Genomic DNA, 18,792 nt, shown 5'->3' with positions numbered 1-18,792 from the left:
TGGAAATTTTCCGATTTTTTATTCGTGATTCATTGATTGATTTCACGATAATAATTTTAGAGACTAGAAAGTAAAATTTAGAATGTCTTCTCTCTTTGCTCTCTGTTTTTTTCTTCTACTATTGATTTGAATTGTTTTGTTGCATTTGGTTTCAACATTTTTTTATTTTAATAAAATTTAGTAAATGATTAGTAAGAAATGTCACATTAACATGTAGAAAAATCTAATTTGCCGAATTTTTTACAATGTATTAGTTTTCTGTAATAAACGATACAAAAGGAAAAGTTGTTATGCGATATCATAGAGTAAATAACAAATAATAATTAAGTTTTGAGACCGAGGCGTTAGCCGAGGCTTATAATTTTTAAATCAACTTGTCTGTTATTTGCAATTTTTGATACTTTTTTTCTCTTTTCTTTTTTTTTCTTAATTATTGTATCACTTTTATGCCTATTCCTACTTCAATTTCCATTTCTATTCCTATTCCTATTCTTAATTGTATTTCTACTCTTATCCTATTCGTATTCTACTTTCTATTCCTATTCCTATTCCTATTCCTATTCCTCATCCTATCCTTATTCCTATTCCTATTCCTATTTATATTTCTGGTCCAATTTTTATTCCTGTTCTGTTCAACTTAAACCTTCACCTTTTCGGTAGCATAGTAACAAATAGTTTTCTTAAGTTGGATGTCAATGCCCTTAATGCCAATGAAGCAAATTTTGCTCAAATGATTATCCAAAAGATTACTCGTGCCCCATTAATGGGCTTTGCAGAGCAGAATGTAATACTTTCAGATGAAAGAACAGATTACATTTTATATTAACGTGGGGAGTATTATTATTGGGGTGGCATTTTTGTGGAAGCGAGTAGAATATACTATACCTAGATTTAATTTAAGTATGTGACCATTTTGAGTTATTTTTCTTTTTCTTAATAAATGCGCGAAAGTAAGCAAAGCAATAAAAGAAAATTGCAACAGTTGGGAACAAATTGCTGCAGTAATATAAGTGTACAATTTCAATGGTGGAGTGGCCACAAATCATCCGTTTTAATATGCCACCCTAGCACCCCTTTATAAATATTGCTTTCTCGCTTTGAATTAAGTGAAGGCAAAATATTGACGATTGGGGAGGGTAACCACTGAACAATGCGTCTATGTTTTTATAACGGTAAGGATCGTATTACGAGATATTTTCACTCGATTCGTTGAATTTTTTCAGTTGTAGTGCAGATTGAAATTCAATTAACAATCAAACTTTATAGTTTTATCGGCAAAGTTTTGGCGTTATTGTTGTTTTAAACGGTTTGTTGAAGGCGATTGGAAAAGTCTACGAGGAGGATTTTCGCGAAAAATTGAGGAAAGCTTGAAATCGAATTAGGGTGCCGTTAAATCTCGACAAAAGAGCAAATCAGGCGTGTGTAGTGGGAAATGTAGGTTTATATCTGTAAACAAGATATCTCAAAATCAAAACTATACTTTGTCAAATAAAATACAAAATACAGCGTGTTTCAGGTCAAACGTCTTTTAGCTAATGTAGAAAAAGCTTTTATTTGACTTGTTTGTTCTTAAATCAATAAATTGTTGTTATCGCTATTAGGCCGATAAAATGGATAATGAAAACTTTTACGAAGTGTATAGACTGAGGCGATAGCCAGGGTTATAACTAATTTAATAAGTAAGTTGTTTTTTACATTTTCCTAATAGTTACCACAAAAGTTTGACTTGTGGGAAACTACTACCAACACTTGAAATTGTGCTTCTTTCAGTCGGTATCCGTTATAAAGATGTCGGCTTATGTTATAAAATAATAACTTTTTATTCGTGTTAATAAATAACGGCTAACTTTTTCGTAACCACCTTTTTTTTTTGTCTTGTTCTGTTGAATTGAAATAAACAATAAAAAGGAAAAATTGTTAAGGCTAGTTACTCGATATTATAGAGCAAATACTTGCAATAATAATGAAGTTTTTAGACCGAGGCGTTAGCCGAGGTTTATAATTTTTGTATCAGCTAGTCTGTTATTTCCATTCTTTCATACTTTCTCCTTTTTTTCGTTTTTTTTTCTGTGCTGTTTCTGACCTCTTCTCTTCTCTTCTCTTCTCTTCTCTTCTCTTCTCTTCTCTTCTCTTCTCTTCTCTTCTCTTCTCTTCTCTTATCCCTCTTTATTCACTTTTTTTTTCTTTTCTTTCTTCTATTTTTTCTGTTTATATCTTCTACTTGTAATTTATTGGTTGATTTCACGATTAATTGAACATTACATTTAGAGAAAGGAAAATAAAATTTTAAATGTGTATTTACTTTGTTCTCGGTCTATTCTTTGTTTTTTTTTCTTCTACAATTTGTTTTAATTGTTTTGATGCATTTGGTTCCAAGATTAATTGGAGAACTTTGTTTTGATTCAGCAAATTCAGCAAATTTAAGATATTCTTTTTTATTTACATTTAAGGTATTTTTTTTGTTTTCCAGTTTTTATTCGTTTTAATTTTAAGGTTAACGTGATGTAGTTGGTTCAATGAAGGAAATTTTGCTATTTTTTTGTCAATTGTTTCTTTTATTCTTTACAATTGTATTTTTCTTTGCCTTGTTTTTTTCATTTGTTGTTTATATTTTTTACTCGTAGTTTATTGGTTGATTTCATGATTAATTGGACAGTACTTCTGGACAAAGGAAAATAAAATGTAAAATGTCTTCTCTCTTTGTTCTCTATCTTTTCTTCATTTGTTTGTTTTTTGTTTTTTTTTCTTCTATTATTTATTTTAATATTAACGTGTAATATTTTTGATGCATTTGGTTCCAAGATTAATTAGAGAACTTTATATTTTCATTTAGCAAAGATTCATTTAAGATATTCTCTCTTTTTTATATTACTATTTTGTTTTCCAGTTTTCAAAATTCGCTTTAATTTAAAGATTTTAATTTAATACTAACTCGATGTAGTCTTGCAAGCAAGGAAATTTTACCATTTTTTAAGTCAATTGTTTGCTTACGTATTTTAATGAAATTTAGTAAACTATTAGTAAGAAATGTCGACATTAACATGTAGAAAAAGTTAAGTCGAATTTTTTACTATGTACGAGTATTAGTTATCTTTAATAAACGATACAAAAGTAAAAGTTGTTATCCGATATCATAGAATAAATAACAAACAATAACTAAGTCGTTACACCGAGACGTTAGTCGAGGTTTATAATTTTTGAATCAAGTAGTCTGTTATTTGCATTTTTTAATACTCTTTTTTTTCTCTTTTTTCTTCTCTTTCATTCTCTTCTCTTTTCTTATTTTTTCTTCACTTCTTTCTATTGTCTTTTTATTCCTTCTTTTTATTTCCTTCTTTTTTTTCTATTGCTCCTTTCTTTCTCCTGTTTTTTCCATTTATTCTTTTTATTCGAATTCTTTGGTTGATTTCATGATTGATTGGACAACTCGTTTAGAGAAAGGAAAATAAAATTTAAAACGTCTTCTTTCTGTTTTTTGTATTTTTTATTTGTTTTTTATACAGCGTGCTCAAAAACTGGCGCACCAACTCAATGGTGTGTTATAGAGAACTGGTTACATATAAAGGTAAAAATAGTAAAAAAATTCTTTCTATTAAAGTTATTGATAAATAACGGATTTTAGATAAATGATATGTGGCAACGTTGTCTAACAGTCATGATCACAATAGAATTTGATCAACAATAAAAATAAATTATTTTTGAAACGGTTTCCTAGGAAATAATTCCCAGTGTTGGCACATCTACACATTGTAATTTTTTTGATGAATTTTAATTTTTTTAAATTAAAAAAACTGCTAAAATTTGATAGCAAATTTAAAAATAATTATTCATCGTTTTGTTACGGAACGATTACTTGATATGAAACATAAAAAAATAATAAAAACTAAAGAAGTTAACACAATAAGTTTGTAGCTCCAGATTTTTTTAAAATATGACTTTAGGAATTTTTTCAACATTTTTCCCGTAATCTGCACTTGCTTCTCAATAACGTACCACTGAGTTGGTGCGCCAATTTTTGAGCACCCAGTATGTTTTGTTTTCTTGTAATATTTATTTTAATTGTTTTGTTGCATTTAATTTCAAGATTAATTCGATAACTAAACTTGTTTTAAATCAGCAAAATTACATTTAGGATATTCTCTTTTTACTCATTGTCTCATTTTACCTTTCTGTTTCGTTTCCCAGTTTGTATTCAGTTTAATATTAAGACTTTAAAAGTAACTCGATGTAATTTTGAAAGTAAGAAAGTATTGTTTACGTATTTTAATAAAATTTGATAAATGTTTAGTAAGAAATATCGACATTAACATGTAGAAAAATTAAAGTCGAATTTTTTATAATATAAACAATACAAAAGTAAAAGTTGATTTCTGATATCATAATGTAAATAACAAACAATAATTCAGCGTTTAGACCGAGGCGTTAGCCGAGGTTTATAATTTTTGAATCAACTAATCTATTATTTGCATTTTTTAATACTTTTTTTTCTTCTCTTCTCTTTCATTTTCTTTCTTCTTTTTTCTTTCATTTTCTTCTTTTTTCTTATTTTTTCTTTACTTCCTTCTCTTTTATTCTATTTTTTTCTATTGTACCTTTCTTTCTTTTTCCTGATTTTTTGTTTATATTTTATACTCGTAATTCATTGGTTGATTTCACGAAAATAATTTTAGAGAAAAGAAAGTAAAATTTAGAATGTCTTCTTTCTTTGTTCTCTCTTTCTTTTCTCCATTAGTTTTTGTTCTTATACTATTGACTTTAATTATTTTGTTGCATTTGATTTCAACATTTTTTTATGTTAGTTGTTTTTTACGGTATTTTAATGACATATTGTAAGAAATGTAGACATTAACATGTAGGAAAATGTGGAATCTCTTACAATGTATTAGTTATCTGTAGTTAGTCTTTATCAAGAAAAGCATTGTTTCGTAAAGCACCACATTAAAATTCATGTATTTTATATTTTTACATCTTTTAATGTTACCAAGTTACAATTTGATAATTAAATGTCAGGTCAATCAGCTTAACTAAAACTTTATTGAAGGTTTTTTTTGTTGGGTTTTTAATTTTTTTCCTTTTTCTTAAATTCTTAAATTCTGTTCTGCGCTTTGACTTGTTGATTTGAGAAATTGTAGTCATATTAAATGATTTTTAATTTTAAAGTCCATATTAAACTTTCGCTAAGCTATTATTATCTTTTTAAATTAAAACATCATTTTAAGTTGGCACTTAAGTGAAGAGTCCTTTAGCACTTCTATCTTCATTTCTTATTTATAGTGTCACGTAAATTTCTTTCACAGGTTTGGACACACTGTGTGGGCGTTTTGGCCTAGATTCAACACATTTCCACTGTTCTATTTAAAAAAAATAATTCGTTGAATCAAAACCGAATCAATACTAGCGTCATGTAGTCATTCCCATGATTCAGTATCGAGTCGCAATCCACAACTGTATCCTGTCCTAATGCCCTTACGGGGGATTCCAATTGGATTCCCATACGCTTGTCGTGACTCATCCACCAAATAGCATCGGGAATTGCTGGGGCTGTTTCCACCACCACCACCATCACCGCCCCAGTCGGCGGTCACTCTTCTGACACCTTACACTCTGATCTGTAGGGTTGAAGGTAATAGAGAGTGCGTGATATTCGGGCGGGAAAACAGGGAGATCACTCACCCTCGATATTGTCTTATATTCACAGAAGCGATTAATCGGCTGATGTGTAACGCGATAGTGTTTGTCGGTGTTGTGTTGCGATCTAAGCCGATTTGTTGTATTTCATGCTTGGAGGGCGCCGTGGTTGGTTTTTTTAAATAAACCCCCAGCTAATAACCTTCTCAAAATTCCGCAAACTCGTCGTGACAGCTGCTTTAATATCATGTTAGTGCGATGTCAAGCAGGAGATTTGTCGGTGGCAAAGGTGCGTCTTCCTTAGATTGGGATTCTCCCTCGACTAAAACGGGAACAGTGAAGCGTCGACCCGTGTCCGGTGACTGTCTGACTGATAACGACCGATGCGCTCATAATTCGCAGGAAGAAAGACGCAAGGGCGGACAGGTTTGCTTTACGGCGTCTTCGGGGAGGATTTGCAGCGATAAGGGGGCAAAAGGTGCGAAGACAAGGATTTGTTGGTTGCTAAATGGGTCAAAGGGCTCGAGGCGCGGTTTGGAGAGAGAAAAATAACCTACAGGTTGTTTCATTAAAAAAAAGTCTAGTCACAATTGATAAAGTATTAAATAATAATAAACTTTAAGGGCACAGAAGTGGACAATAATCATTGAAATATTATGGTTTATGTAAATCTTAGCTTAGAGTATACAGGGTGATTCTTTTAGGGTTTACATTAGTAACTTTTTAACTTCTAATGTAGCTAGAGCTTTAAAATTTTGTATACTGTCCAAATCGACCACTCAACTAAATTATTTTCAAAATTGCTGAATTTTTGGAACTAGTTCTAGTTCTAACCAGTTTTGAAAATTGGCACCAACTTTGAAATTTTAAATAGTAACCACCTATTTTTATTGCATTTTTGAATTTGCCTCTTGAAACTGAGTAAAATGTTCCCCAGCTGTTACTTGATTTGATAGCCAATGGATTCAAAGGGTCTTCTCTCGTCTTCGGGATTGTCAACTGTTAAACTGCAAGGCTACTACTATTTTTTGAAAATGATTATTAAAAAGTTATTATAAAACAGTGTTTTCAAATAGAATGAGTTTTCAATGACATCAAAAGAAGATCAGTTTTTATGCAGACTATTATTAACTCTTCTATATTTATTTCTATATCTATTTTTTGATATAATTCGCAAAAAATAAAATTTTAGCTCATTATTTTCATTTTTAATCAACTAAACTTTCAAAAAATACCATAAAATTGTGGCATTAATTAAAACAACCGTCCTATTTGTTCACCATTTTTATTCAAGAAGTTCAAAATTTGATGACAGACTGTCTAAATTACTTTACATAAGTCACTAAGTTATAATAAACCATAATGCTTATTTGATAATGAACTATCTAAAAACTAAATAAAATATTGAAGTTTGACAATTGTTGACCATTTGGCAAGGTCTACTTGATTAACTATGAAAATTACGAAGTAAAATCCGTTTTTCGTGATTTTTTTCAAAAACTGTAAGCGATAATTACAGAACGTATTGATAAAAGTCACCATAAATATCGATATTTTTTCGATTGCCGTTAAGAAAATAGGGTCGTTTTATCTGAATTTGATAAAACCGTGCAAATGAAAATTTTAACAAAAAAATTGACATATGTCAATAACTATGACAGACAAGTACCAACAACTTGGGTAAATTTTACATGGCTTGAGAAGCTAAATTCAAATATGCAATAAAAATGTGTATTAAAGCTCTAGCAATATTAATTTTAATAATAATAATAATTAATAATAATAATAGTTTTAATTCAACTAAACCTCAAAGGAAAAAAATAATAGGCAATATGAAAATAAATTTAGAAATAACTTATAAAAGAAAGACTGAAGTAGAAACCATGAAAAAAAATTACCCGTCTTTCAATAATCAAGAAGAGTTATTAAACTTGCAGCAAGCTTCTTACTTTTTGTGTTTTTTTGATTGCACATAGCTAAAAAGATTATATCCTTAAAGCTTTAACTTTCTTCTTAGAGTGGTAAAAGCAAGTAAATTGACCATTGTTATTTTTTCCTAAAACATCAGTGTTTAAAGCTACATCCAAAAATTCAAAAGAATACGCTTGAAAAACATAAGTTCGTTACGTTTCGACATATCTTGTATAAATAAAAAAAATTTTAGGTGATTCAGAAGGTTGGTATTTAAGGCATAAAAAAAGATTAATTTTTCAACATTTAAAGGGACACACTGTATATTTTTGTGCAAAATATGTTTTATTATTTTATTGTTAGAAGGAGGTTTTAAACTAACACAATTAATTCAAGATTAATTGTAGTGATCTACTGCTAATTTCAATCACAGTCTCTCAAAGTCACGGAAATGGACAAAAATAATACTTAATTTGTTTATTATTATTTTTATCATAAATTGGACCAAAATGTAACAAAGCTGATCAAAGTTTTAGCCCAGATGTTAAATATGAAATAACAATAATAAGAAGAAAAAGAAGGAGATGAAGATGAAAAGGAAGGAGAAAGATTCAAAAATCAAAGATTAACAAAAACATATCTAATTTTATTTAACATAATTAATTAAGTATAGGAAAAAAACAGAAAAAATAATTCAGGAAAAAATAATTTTAAGGGAAGCCCACTAATTTTTTTTTAAAATGTTGAAGGTTAAGCTATTAAGTGTAACTTTTACTGGTTGTATGTTAAAATATTTCAATTAATTTGCACAAAAAAATTGTTATAACGAAAATTTATATATATTTTTTAAATAAAATACTCTGTTTCTTGTTATTTTTTGACATACAGAGTGAGATTAAAATACCGCATAAAATTCATAATATTATTGTTATTGCAATTTTTCAAAATAAGCAGAACACGCTCGCGACTTATAAAATAATGAAAAAAGACAATGATATATTGCTTTTTATATGTAATTTAGGTTTTTTACTTTATGTTCTTTTTTACAAATTCTTTAAAACTCAATGTTATTTCAATTTTTTTGTATTTACTAGAAAGACAAAAAAAAAGTATAGTTATTATCAAAAACACTAACCAAAAATATCGGATGCCATTTAAAAAAATTTAAAATTGAGTCATTATTCAGAAACCAGAGACATCACAAATGTAGCATTTAAAAAAATAAAATTGACCTGTTCGAGGATTTTTTTGAAAAATACTCGCAGTAAAAATATGAATTTTATGTGTTACTTTAAACACATTCTATACATAGTTGTTAATCACAATGTTTTTTACTGTTAGATTTTGAAATAATTGGAACTCATTGACAAAAACTACAGATTTTTTTAAATAAAAAAAGAACTACAGCATGAAATACAATTTTCTTCTATTTTCGATAATCTTGCTACAATATTTTTTAAGTAAATAATATTATTTCATTTATTAATTTATTACAAATTGTGCATTAAAAAGACTTCTTTGGTTAGAACATAAAAACTTTGATTCATTGGGCTTTTATATTATTCATAAAAAAATTAAAATAGTTGTTGAGTGGGAGACTGCTTCCGTGGGCTCTCCTGGATCCGCCTTTGACTTCATTAGAATAAGCGAAATATTGATGTTTTAGATGAAAGTAGGAATATTGGATTTTTGTGTCTTAAAAGTTTAAATTATGGATAAGCGTAGATGAAAGCAGGTTTAATCTGTAATTAAACACAAAATGTTGGGTTTTTCTATTATTTATTTTGTTTGACTTTTTTAAATGAAATCTTAGTTTTTTCTCTCCAAATAATAAATAGAGCGCCTCGATAAGTTCAGTTTTTCTTCAGACCAGTCTTCAAATATGCGTTCGTCGAAAATTCCTGCCCTCCATTTGCTGAAACGTGGCTCCAACGCGATTCTGCCTCAAAACAAGTTGCAATTTTGCAAATCGAATCCATGTCGAGACGAGGTAAATCCCCGGTTCGTCGACAACGTTGCATTGAAAAAGTCGGCTTTGAAAGAAGCCAACTTTGCGTACAATCTCAAGACGTCGTGTAAAAGTCCGGATCACTCCGGATACCAGCTGATAGAAGTTTGTTCTAAAGTACGTAGTTGTTCGGAAACAGCCGATCAACGTGCATATTTGAGTGAGTTTGGAAAAGCGGGGAAACTCTCCGATTCGGATTCGGGAATAGCGTCGCCTCTTTCGCCTTCTTCGCTATACGGTTTCCTGGGTTACGCTGATAAGAATAAGGAGGGAAACGGACAACTTATCAAGCGGAACGAGCGGACCAACTTGCTGTGTCTTAGAGAAACGGTGCAGGTAAGAAATGACGAATCGGAATTTCTAAGTTTTCGTCAACAGAAATTTTAACACCGATTGATTTCATAATTTTTGCAAAACAAGTATAATAATAATAATAATAATTGTTTTATGGTGTAATTTAGCAATAGATACGTTTGATACAAAATAATCTTTCTATGGAAATCTGTGAGTTTTTAATTGGAAATCATAACTTAAAAAGCAAGTGAAAAATTTTTTCTTCATGTTGATCTTAAATTTTAAAAAATACGAAATCTTTTATTAACAAACACGTGTTTCTCCAACTGAGGTTTCAGTTTTCATTATTTGAAAATCGCCAGTAGAAAAAGTCAGTTATGCAGGTGTGTTTTAATTATTTTTGAATTTTATTGAATTTTGTAGCGACTGATTCATTTTTCAAGAATTAAACTAATCAAAAATCAGGAAACAATAACTTAAAAATCCTTTTTAAAAATTCTGTCCGTGATGGTGCGATGTAAAAAAAATCTTTTGTTATAGTTATATATGCAAGACTTGAGACTAACACAATTTGTTTTATATTGATGTAAAACCTAAATTGTCTGAAAACCTAAAACCTGAAAAGCGACGAATTGTAGAAAGTTAATTTTTTTATCAATTTGTCGCTTAAAATCGATCCTAATTTCCTTGGAATTTCTTAAATCGTCTTATTTTTATTATTATTTCTTATTTTATCTTGATCCATTATTGTGAAAATACTCGAAGTTATGTAAGGAAAAAATTAAATTTGTCCTTTTCTATCAAATTTTTATTAAACATGTAGGTACAATTATACCTTGTACAGTTACGATCAAAAAGAATGACACTCCTGAAGCTGGAGCTACAAATTCCTTTCGATGTGATACGGTTATTGTGTAAACTAATCTGTTAAAATTGATGATCTAAAAGATTTTAGTCGGTTGGTGGGGGTGTCATTCTTTTTGAACGGGACTGTACATTCGTACAGATAATGAGTGCTAGCGTTTTAATAAAAACTTGAGGGAAAAGTTCATATTTTGGCCTGAAACTAAGATTATCGCAGTTGTTTGGTAGAAACCAAATAATTTTGGAGACATCTCCTTTTAAAGCTTGAAAATAGTTCAAATAATGGTACTATTTAATCGATAAGCTTGATTTTTGTCCTTCATTGAAGGACGTTTATTTCTGATTATGTTTCTTTTAAAAATTAACTAAGAACTGTGATATTTCTTTTTGTTTGGTTGAAATACGTTGACCTTGTGCTTAAGAAAGGATCAAATCTCCAGAGACTATTTGAATTGAAATCGTTTACTGTGGGTAGAAACGACGATTTCGTACTTGTGTCGTTTAAATAAATTGATATTCAACGATTTCTCGCTGGGAAACGAGCTACGTGGCCTAGAAATCTTCTTATTTTGCTTCGAATAGGTCATTTTTCTTAAAAAATTTCCGGTAGGTGTAAACACAAAAAAAATTAAGAAAATAAGACAACAAAGTTATAGAAGCTATTGAGAGTTTTACACAAAAAGCTCTATTTTTTTGTTTTTCTTTTTCTTTGATGTTTTTTTTTTGTTTAATTTTTTGGGTTGTGTCATATTAAATGTTGTCGTACTAATTTTACAAAAAATATAAAAGCAATTGCCGCTTATTAAATCAAAGTCTAAAACAAAGAAATGAGCCTATTATTCTTAATTGTCAATATTTGTTTTATTAAATTTATATTTTACAACAAACATGTCGGTTGCCATTTAAAAAATTAAGAATGATGTCACAACTCAAAAACGAATGACATCATAAATGTCAACACGATGTCAAAATTTAGCATTTAAAAAATAAAATTGACTTGCTTAAGAATTTTTTTTTGAAAAATGACCAATAACAAAAATATGAATTTTGTGAGTCACTTTTGGTTCAGTCTGTGTATGTTGTACATAAGAGTTAAAAAACTCTATATACTATAGAACGTTGTCAGTTTAATTTTAAATACTCAAACTATGTTGATAAGAAATTGAATTCAAGTTACGATATTTGATACTGAACTACGGTGGGAAAATTACAGCACTTTTGTTTTTTATTATTTCGGGCTTAAAATCAAACCAAATCGCTTCGAAATACAGTAAAATCTCTGGATAACGGACACCTCCCGACAACGAACATTTTTGTAGGAACGTAACAAAACCTATATTAAAATTTTCAGCTCTCATTAGCGGACATCTCTCTACAACGGACAATTAAACGTTCTCCATCGGTGTTCGTTGTTGAGAGATTTTACTGTAGTACAAATATTCTTACTATTTTTTAAACAATGAATGAACATGTTTGAAAACGAGTCTAATCACTTGCAAACAGCTTAAATAATTTCGTAATTCGGTTTGATTGAAAGAAAATTAGCTAAATCGTTGTATGTTGGCCAAATACGATGATTTTTGTATTTGTTTAGTTGAAAATACGTTGATTTTCATTCATCTCTTGCTTAGAATTGGGCCAAATCACTTGGGAGTTTCTTAAATCGTATGTTTAAATAAATTGATATCTCGATTGATATTCAAGGATTTTTCTCTTGATAACGGGCCAAGTTGTCAAGAAACTGTTCAGTCGCCTAATTTTCTTCGTAATCTGATTTCTGATTAATGTAGCTTTTTATTTTGTACTTACTTAGTTAAGTTGTATATACTGAGATATACTTATGTGGGTAGTATATCTAAAAGACAAAAAACACTATACTATTCAACGTTGCCAACTTAATTTTGAAATTCTAGATCATTTTGATCAGAAATTAAATAGAAGACACGATATGATAATAAATTGAAAAAAATTAAAAATAAATGAAATATTCTACTTTTTGCGTTTTGGTACACCCTGTCTATTATCTTCGTGTTTTAACTAAAAGTCGATTATTTGCTAAAACTACAATCTATTCTAAGTTTTTCAGTTGCAAATTTATTGGAAAATAGTCATAAGCGACTTCTCAATGATTTTTGAGATGTTGGTCTTTCAACAAAAAGTTGAATAATTCCGAAACGAAAACAGATAGACCCATAATACTTAATATGAAGATACATTTTTTTTGTGTAGAATCTAATTATGCAAAAATATATAGGCTTTTCTTTTTAAAAAATATAACTTTGGTTCACCACACTGTATACAACTCCCTGTGTATAATAAAAATATTTTTCGTTTGTGGATAGTCGATCTATCGGATAATAAAAGAGGCATGATAATATTTCAAGTAATAAAAAAGTTATTTACATGTGACCCTGTATGTAGGTACATCATAAATCATTGTACAATAATTTATAAGAATACGATATTTAAAAATCAGACAAATTGCCTGGGAATATCTCAAATTGTTCGAAAAAATACTCAGATCGTTGTATTTTCATAAATTTCGCTAGAACTATATTTCTGATTAAGGTAGTTCCGAATTTTGAACTTAGTAAACTAAGGTGAACAGATACATTGCAGAAGTTAAATTATTGCATGTTTAATCATCATTACAAAGCGATTTTTGCTAATGAATTGCTACAAAGAGATTCTGCATTTTCTTCAATCCCCCCAAAATATCACTTTTGATAAAGCTCTGAAATTTCCGCCCCTTGTGCTTCCGGCCGGCGTCCTCTTCAACTTGAGGGAGAATCAATTAAAAACCGATAAATCACCGTGAAAATAAGCACTTAAGGCCAATATTTTTCCCCACATACCGTTTGATTACTTACACAACGAGTCGAGACTACGCAAATTGAACTTGACAATGATCTAAGGTCTACAACGTAGGAAAATTCAATTCGTGTGATGAGCTCGACCCTAGTTTCTCTGACTCATCATCAGGGATCTTTTCCTTACTTTGTCATCTCGCCTCAGAGGTGTTTCGGTGTTGTTTGTGCGTTTTGTACGATATTGGATGTGGGAATTTATGTGATATGACGGTTTTTTTTTTGACAAAATTGCCTCTGTGTGGAATAAGATAAAAAATTTGAAAAAAGATGAACAAGGGAATTATTAAGTTAATCGCCTAGACAAAGTTTCGAGACTGTATTACCATAAAAGTAAAGTATGGTCGTCTTGAAACTATCTTGTCATTAGCTTTTATGCTCTTTAGTCTCGTGTTAGATTTTTCCAAGTCACTTTGATCAGATTTTCCACCCTCGAAGACGAGACAAAGGAACTAATGTAATAGGCTTCTAACATACATTGCTTTTTCTTTTCGTTCTTTTAAAACCGTCCGATGACAAAGATAAGAAACTTCTAAATCGACTCATTTGCATTTTCATTTAAGTAGTTTAGCGTGTTGGGTGTTGTTTCAGAGACAACATAGATGCGTTTTCACACTTATCGTAATGGAATTTTAAAATACCCTCTTTGATTGCTTGCACTTTTTCAAGGGGGGACTAATGGACGAAGATCGTGGTAATCGAATTGTAGTTTGAAATCATTTTTTGTAAAACTTTATTCAGAACGAGAATTTATTCGGTTTCTCTGAATAGAAAAGTTTTGAAAGGGCAAATATGAAAGCTTAGGTTCGTAATGTGGTAAATATTTTCTTTGAACTTGCGGTGAAAAGCGAATGTACTTTTCGAGCTTTTGGGGAATTATATAAAGCTTCTTCAGAGGTGAGGACACGTGTAACCTACTTCTTATTTATTTTTTTACTTACACTGTGTGATTCTTTTAGGAACTACATTAGACACTTTTTACCTTCTAATGTAACTAAAGCTTTAAAATTTTGTATACAGTCTAAATCGATATTCTGAGTTCAACTAAATTATTTTCAAAATGGCTGGGCTTACAGAACAAAAAATTGGCGCCAAGTTTGAAATTTTAAAAAGTAACTACACACTTTGATTGCATATTTGAATTTATCTTCTCAAGCTGAGTAAAATTTACCCAAGTTGTTGGTACTTATCTTTTATAGGTATTGACATATGTCAAATTTTTGCGATAAGTAAATGATTTTTTTTGCATTTGATAACCTAAGGTTTGAAGAGTTCTTCAGAATTTTTGAAATTGTCAATAGTCAAAATTCATGGCTAGTATGATTTTTTCGAAATTGTTTTTAAAAAACTGCTGTAACTTAGTTTTTTCAAATAAAACGACCTTATTTTCTTAACGGCAATTGAAAGAATATCGATATTTATGGTTCTATACCTACTGCTTACAGTTTTTGAAAAAAATTACTAAAAAGGAATTTTACTTCGTAATTTTTATAGTTAAACAAGTAACCTTGTGAAGTGGTCAACAATTGTCAAACTTCAATATTTTATTTAACTTTTAGCTATTTCATTATCGAATAAGCAAAAAAAAAACAATAATATTTAGTTATAGTTTACTATAATTTAGTGAATTATGTCACTTAGTCTGCCATCGAATTTTGAACTTCTTGAATGAAAATGGTAAACAAATAGGACATTTCTTTTAATTAATAGCACAATTTTATCATATTTTTCAACAGTTTACTTGATTAAAAATGTAAATAATGAGCCAAAATTCTGTTTTTTGGAATTATTTCAAAAATCGTAAAAGAAGATATAGAAAATGTTAATAAAAGTCTGCATAAAAATTGATATTTTTTTGATTTTCATTGAAAAACAAGATCATTCCATTTGAAAAAACTGTTTTATAATCATTTTTTAATTATCATTTTCAAAAAATCATAGTAGCTTTGCAATTTGGCAGCTGACAATCCTAAAGACTTAGGAAGACCTTTGAGCCTTTAGCTATTAAATGCAAAAAGAATTATTTACTTATTCTAAAGGGTTAACGAGCTGCGATATTTTAAATGAACGCCTGCAAATAAAAATTTGTATAAAAAAATTGACATACGTCAATTAGTTTTGACAATTCAGCCATTTTGAAAATAATTTAGTTGAACTCAGAATGGTCGATTTAGTTTGTATATACAATCTTACAGCTTTAGCTTAGAAATTAAAAAGTATCTATTCAGCCTGTATGGATTGCGTTTGCAATCTGATTTGGAAGGGTCACCACGTGACATTAACAAGACACAAGGTTGGCCCTTGAAGGGTGAGTTCCAAATCAGATCGGGCATCGAACCGTGCAATAATTGAACCAACCCTCATCTATAGTTATGTCCCGAAGGGTTGGGCACCCTGTATATTATTATTAGAGCCTTCCGTTGTTGCGCGATGTTTTCATTTCGATGCAAATTTTTAGGGTTAACAGAGGATTGCTGATTTTGTATTAAGATAGGGCAATTAATGCGCTGTTATCTCTAGCGAGCGGTCTAAATGATGAGGTCTTTATTAAAAGCGCATTACACAGATGGTGGTGGTTTTAGACGACTGATAAGAGATTTTTCCGAAAGGGAAGGAATTTTCCTGGCAATTGGAAACTCCGAATGAGTCATATTACAGGTTGTGGTGTGACGGCAAGCACAATCACGAATTCGCGTGAAACGTGACTTTCACGCTCACTGCTCAGTTTGTAACTTGTGCTTTCAGGGGCGCAGACGGATGCGGAATGTAAATTTATTTTCATTGACTTAATGAAACTTAGACGGATCATAAAATATTCTACGTTCCATAAATTTGAAAGTGAGTTACTGAGATATTTTTTCTTCAGATGAGGCAAGTCGAAAATAAAAATTAATTTTGTTTTATTTTCAGTTGAACTTTTTTTATGGACAAAAAGAAAAAAATATTAGCCCGGCACTTGGATCAAAAATAGACAATGTTTTTATTAATATTCATAATGACGTATAAAACTCTAAATTCGACGTTTTTTTCGGTTGAAAATTCTCTAGTTATATTATAATTATATTATATTTTTACTGACTTAGTGAAACTAAGAAGGTTTATAAAATATTACATGTTCCATAAATTTCAAAGTAAACATGTTAATTATGTTGTTAACTTATTTTTAAGATTACAAACCAGTCTAAGAACCCAATAATTTCTGCGCTGAGCCGATTATTAGTTCTTTAAAGTAACCGACTACATGTCATTTATTTTTAAAGTTTTACGAATTAACAGCTGACAATTTCAAATTAAAGCACAAGCAATCTTCTTCTCAATAGTTTACTGCAGGGCCAAAAGTATTGAATCTTTTTTTCTATCTTCATTTCTATCTATTTCTTTCTATCTATCTTTTAAGATTTTTTTCTGAATTAAATAAAGCATTGACTGCACTTTAAACGACCTTTGCAGCCCGAGTAGAAAAATGTATCCTGTAAATACGTTTTAGAAATACTACTGAAAATGGCTGTAAAACACTAAATTCAACGCTTTTTGTTATAGTATTCTGCCATTTATTTGGTTGAAAACTGTATAATTATTTTATTTACCTACAAATGTTCTTAACTTACAATTAAAATAATTTATTTTTTGTTGATTCAGTGAATTTTAGAAGGATTATAAAACATTCCATGTTTCATAAATTTGAAGGTGACTTACTGAGATGTTTTTTCTTCAGATTAAACAAGTCGAAAATAAAAAATAACTATTGTTTTATTTACAGCTTAACTTTATTTATTTTACGTACAAATATTACTAAAAAAATTGTCGAAAATAAAAAAATATCATCCTGGCAAAACATATTTTATTTTTCTTCTAACACTCACTGCTGGAGAGAAATAATGTCTAATTTTTTTTCAGTTCTCTGGATTTTTTTCTAAACTAAATAAAAGTTTCAAAAAGGTTACTGAAAACGGTTGTAAAAGAATAATTTCGATTCTTTTTGGCATGGTATTCTCCCGTTTATTTATTTGTTTTATATACCTACAAAATTTCTAAACTTACAAAGTTGCAATTATTACAAATAATACAATATTTAACGAGAAATAAAACTAAAGTACTAAAGCATCTCAGCTAAACTAATCTGGAAAATAAATTTATTTTTAATGACTTAGTGAAACTTAGATGGATAGTAAAATTATCATGTTCTTTGAATTTGAAAATGAGTTTCTAATATTTTATAAAAATAAAAGAACATGGAAATAAAAAAACAATACAAAACAAAAATAAAAATTATTAGCCTGGCGCATCCACCAAAACAATAATTTTTAACGTAGTAAATTATTTATGTAAAGAGATAGAAGACGTTATATTTTTTTATTGCTAGCAGCTTAATTTAAAGTTAAAGGCTATTTTTATCGGAAATTAAACTGAGGACACGATTTGTGATAATGAACACTGTTTGAAAAAAGTGCAATATTTAAGACATACAAGATTTTTACCGTATTGATATTATTAAAAAAATGCTATTTTTAAACTTAAGAAGCTAAAATATCGTATGAAATCTATGTCCGTATGATGGTGACTCTTTTTAAATTTTAGTGATGGTCGGTGAATTCACAATTAATTGTTTTTATGGAATTGTTATTACGTTATTAAAATAATCAAATTAAATTAATAAAATTCATAGCACAGTTAGACGGATGCGGAAAGAATTTGTTTTCACTGAAAAAAGGACAACTATAAAAATTATTAGCTCTGCGCATCCACCAAAAATGAACAATAATTTTGTTTTTTTGGTATTATTTAGTGTTTGCACCTTAACTTTACAATCGTCGGCCACTTTGAACCAAAAATTTTTCTAAAAACGCAATATTTGGTAAAGAACACTGTTAGAAAAAGGGCAATAATTAAGTAATAAGGTTGTAATAAGGTTTTAGTGTATTTTTTTTAAATATTAGTAATGGTTATTTAGGTAGAAATATTCACAAGTTTTTATTTATCAATAAGTTGCTATTCAAATTATCAATAAAATAATAAAAACTAAACTAAAATATTACCAGTGCCGATGTTACTAAGTAATCTACTTTTTTAATTACGATCTAACTTTATTTGTGTAATTTTTATCAAAGAACAATAGATATGTTATTAGCCCGGCGCATCCACCAAAAGTAAACATTTTAAATTTACTCAGTTATTAGTAAATTGAAGCTATTTGTGATTATTTAGTCATTAGTTGTTTTC

General features: G+C 29.2%; 1 protein-coding gene across 3 annotated transcripts in view; it reads left to right on the top strand.

Annotated features, from left to right (window-relative positions):
- sick (sickie) overlaps nucleotides 1-18,792 on the top strand; it is a 269,698-nt gene that overhangs the window by 14,938 nt on the left and 235,968 nt on the right. For 2 of the 3 annotated variants that reach the window (XM_015983904.2, XM_015983903.2), the window contains exons 1-2: nucleotides 5,872-6,106; nucleotides 9,408-9,883. The exons of the other annotated variant lie outside the window; for it this stretch is intronic. In XM_015983904.2, the coding sequence (XP_015839390.1) occupies nucleotides 5,887-6,106; nucleotides 9,408-9,883 (696 nt within the window). In that variant the 5' untranslated portion in view covers nucleotides 5,872-5,886. Of the gene's footprint in view, nucleotides 1-5,871; nucleotides 6,107-9,407; nucleotides 9,884-18,792 lie in introns of those variants that run through there. 3 annotated transcript variants of the gene reach the window in all.

The sequence above is a fragment of the Tribolium castaneum genome, chromosome 7 (genome assembly GCF_031307605.1).
Source record: "Tribolium castaneum strain GA2 chromosome 7, icTriCast1.1, whole genome shotgun sequence".
Lineage (NCBI taxonomy): Eukaryota > Metazoa > Arthropoda > Insecta > Coleoptera > Tenebrionidae > Tribolium > Tribolium castaneum.
This window is presented reverse-complemented; position numbering and strand designations above follow the sequence as displayed.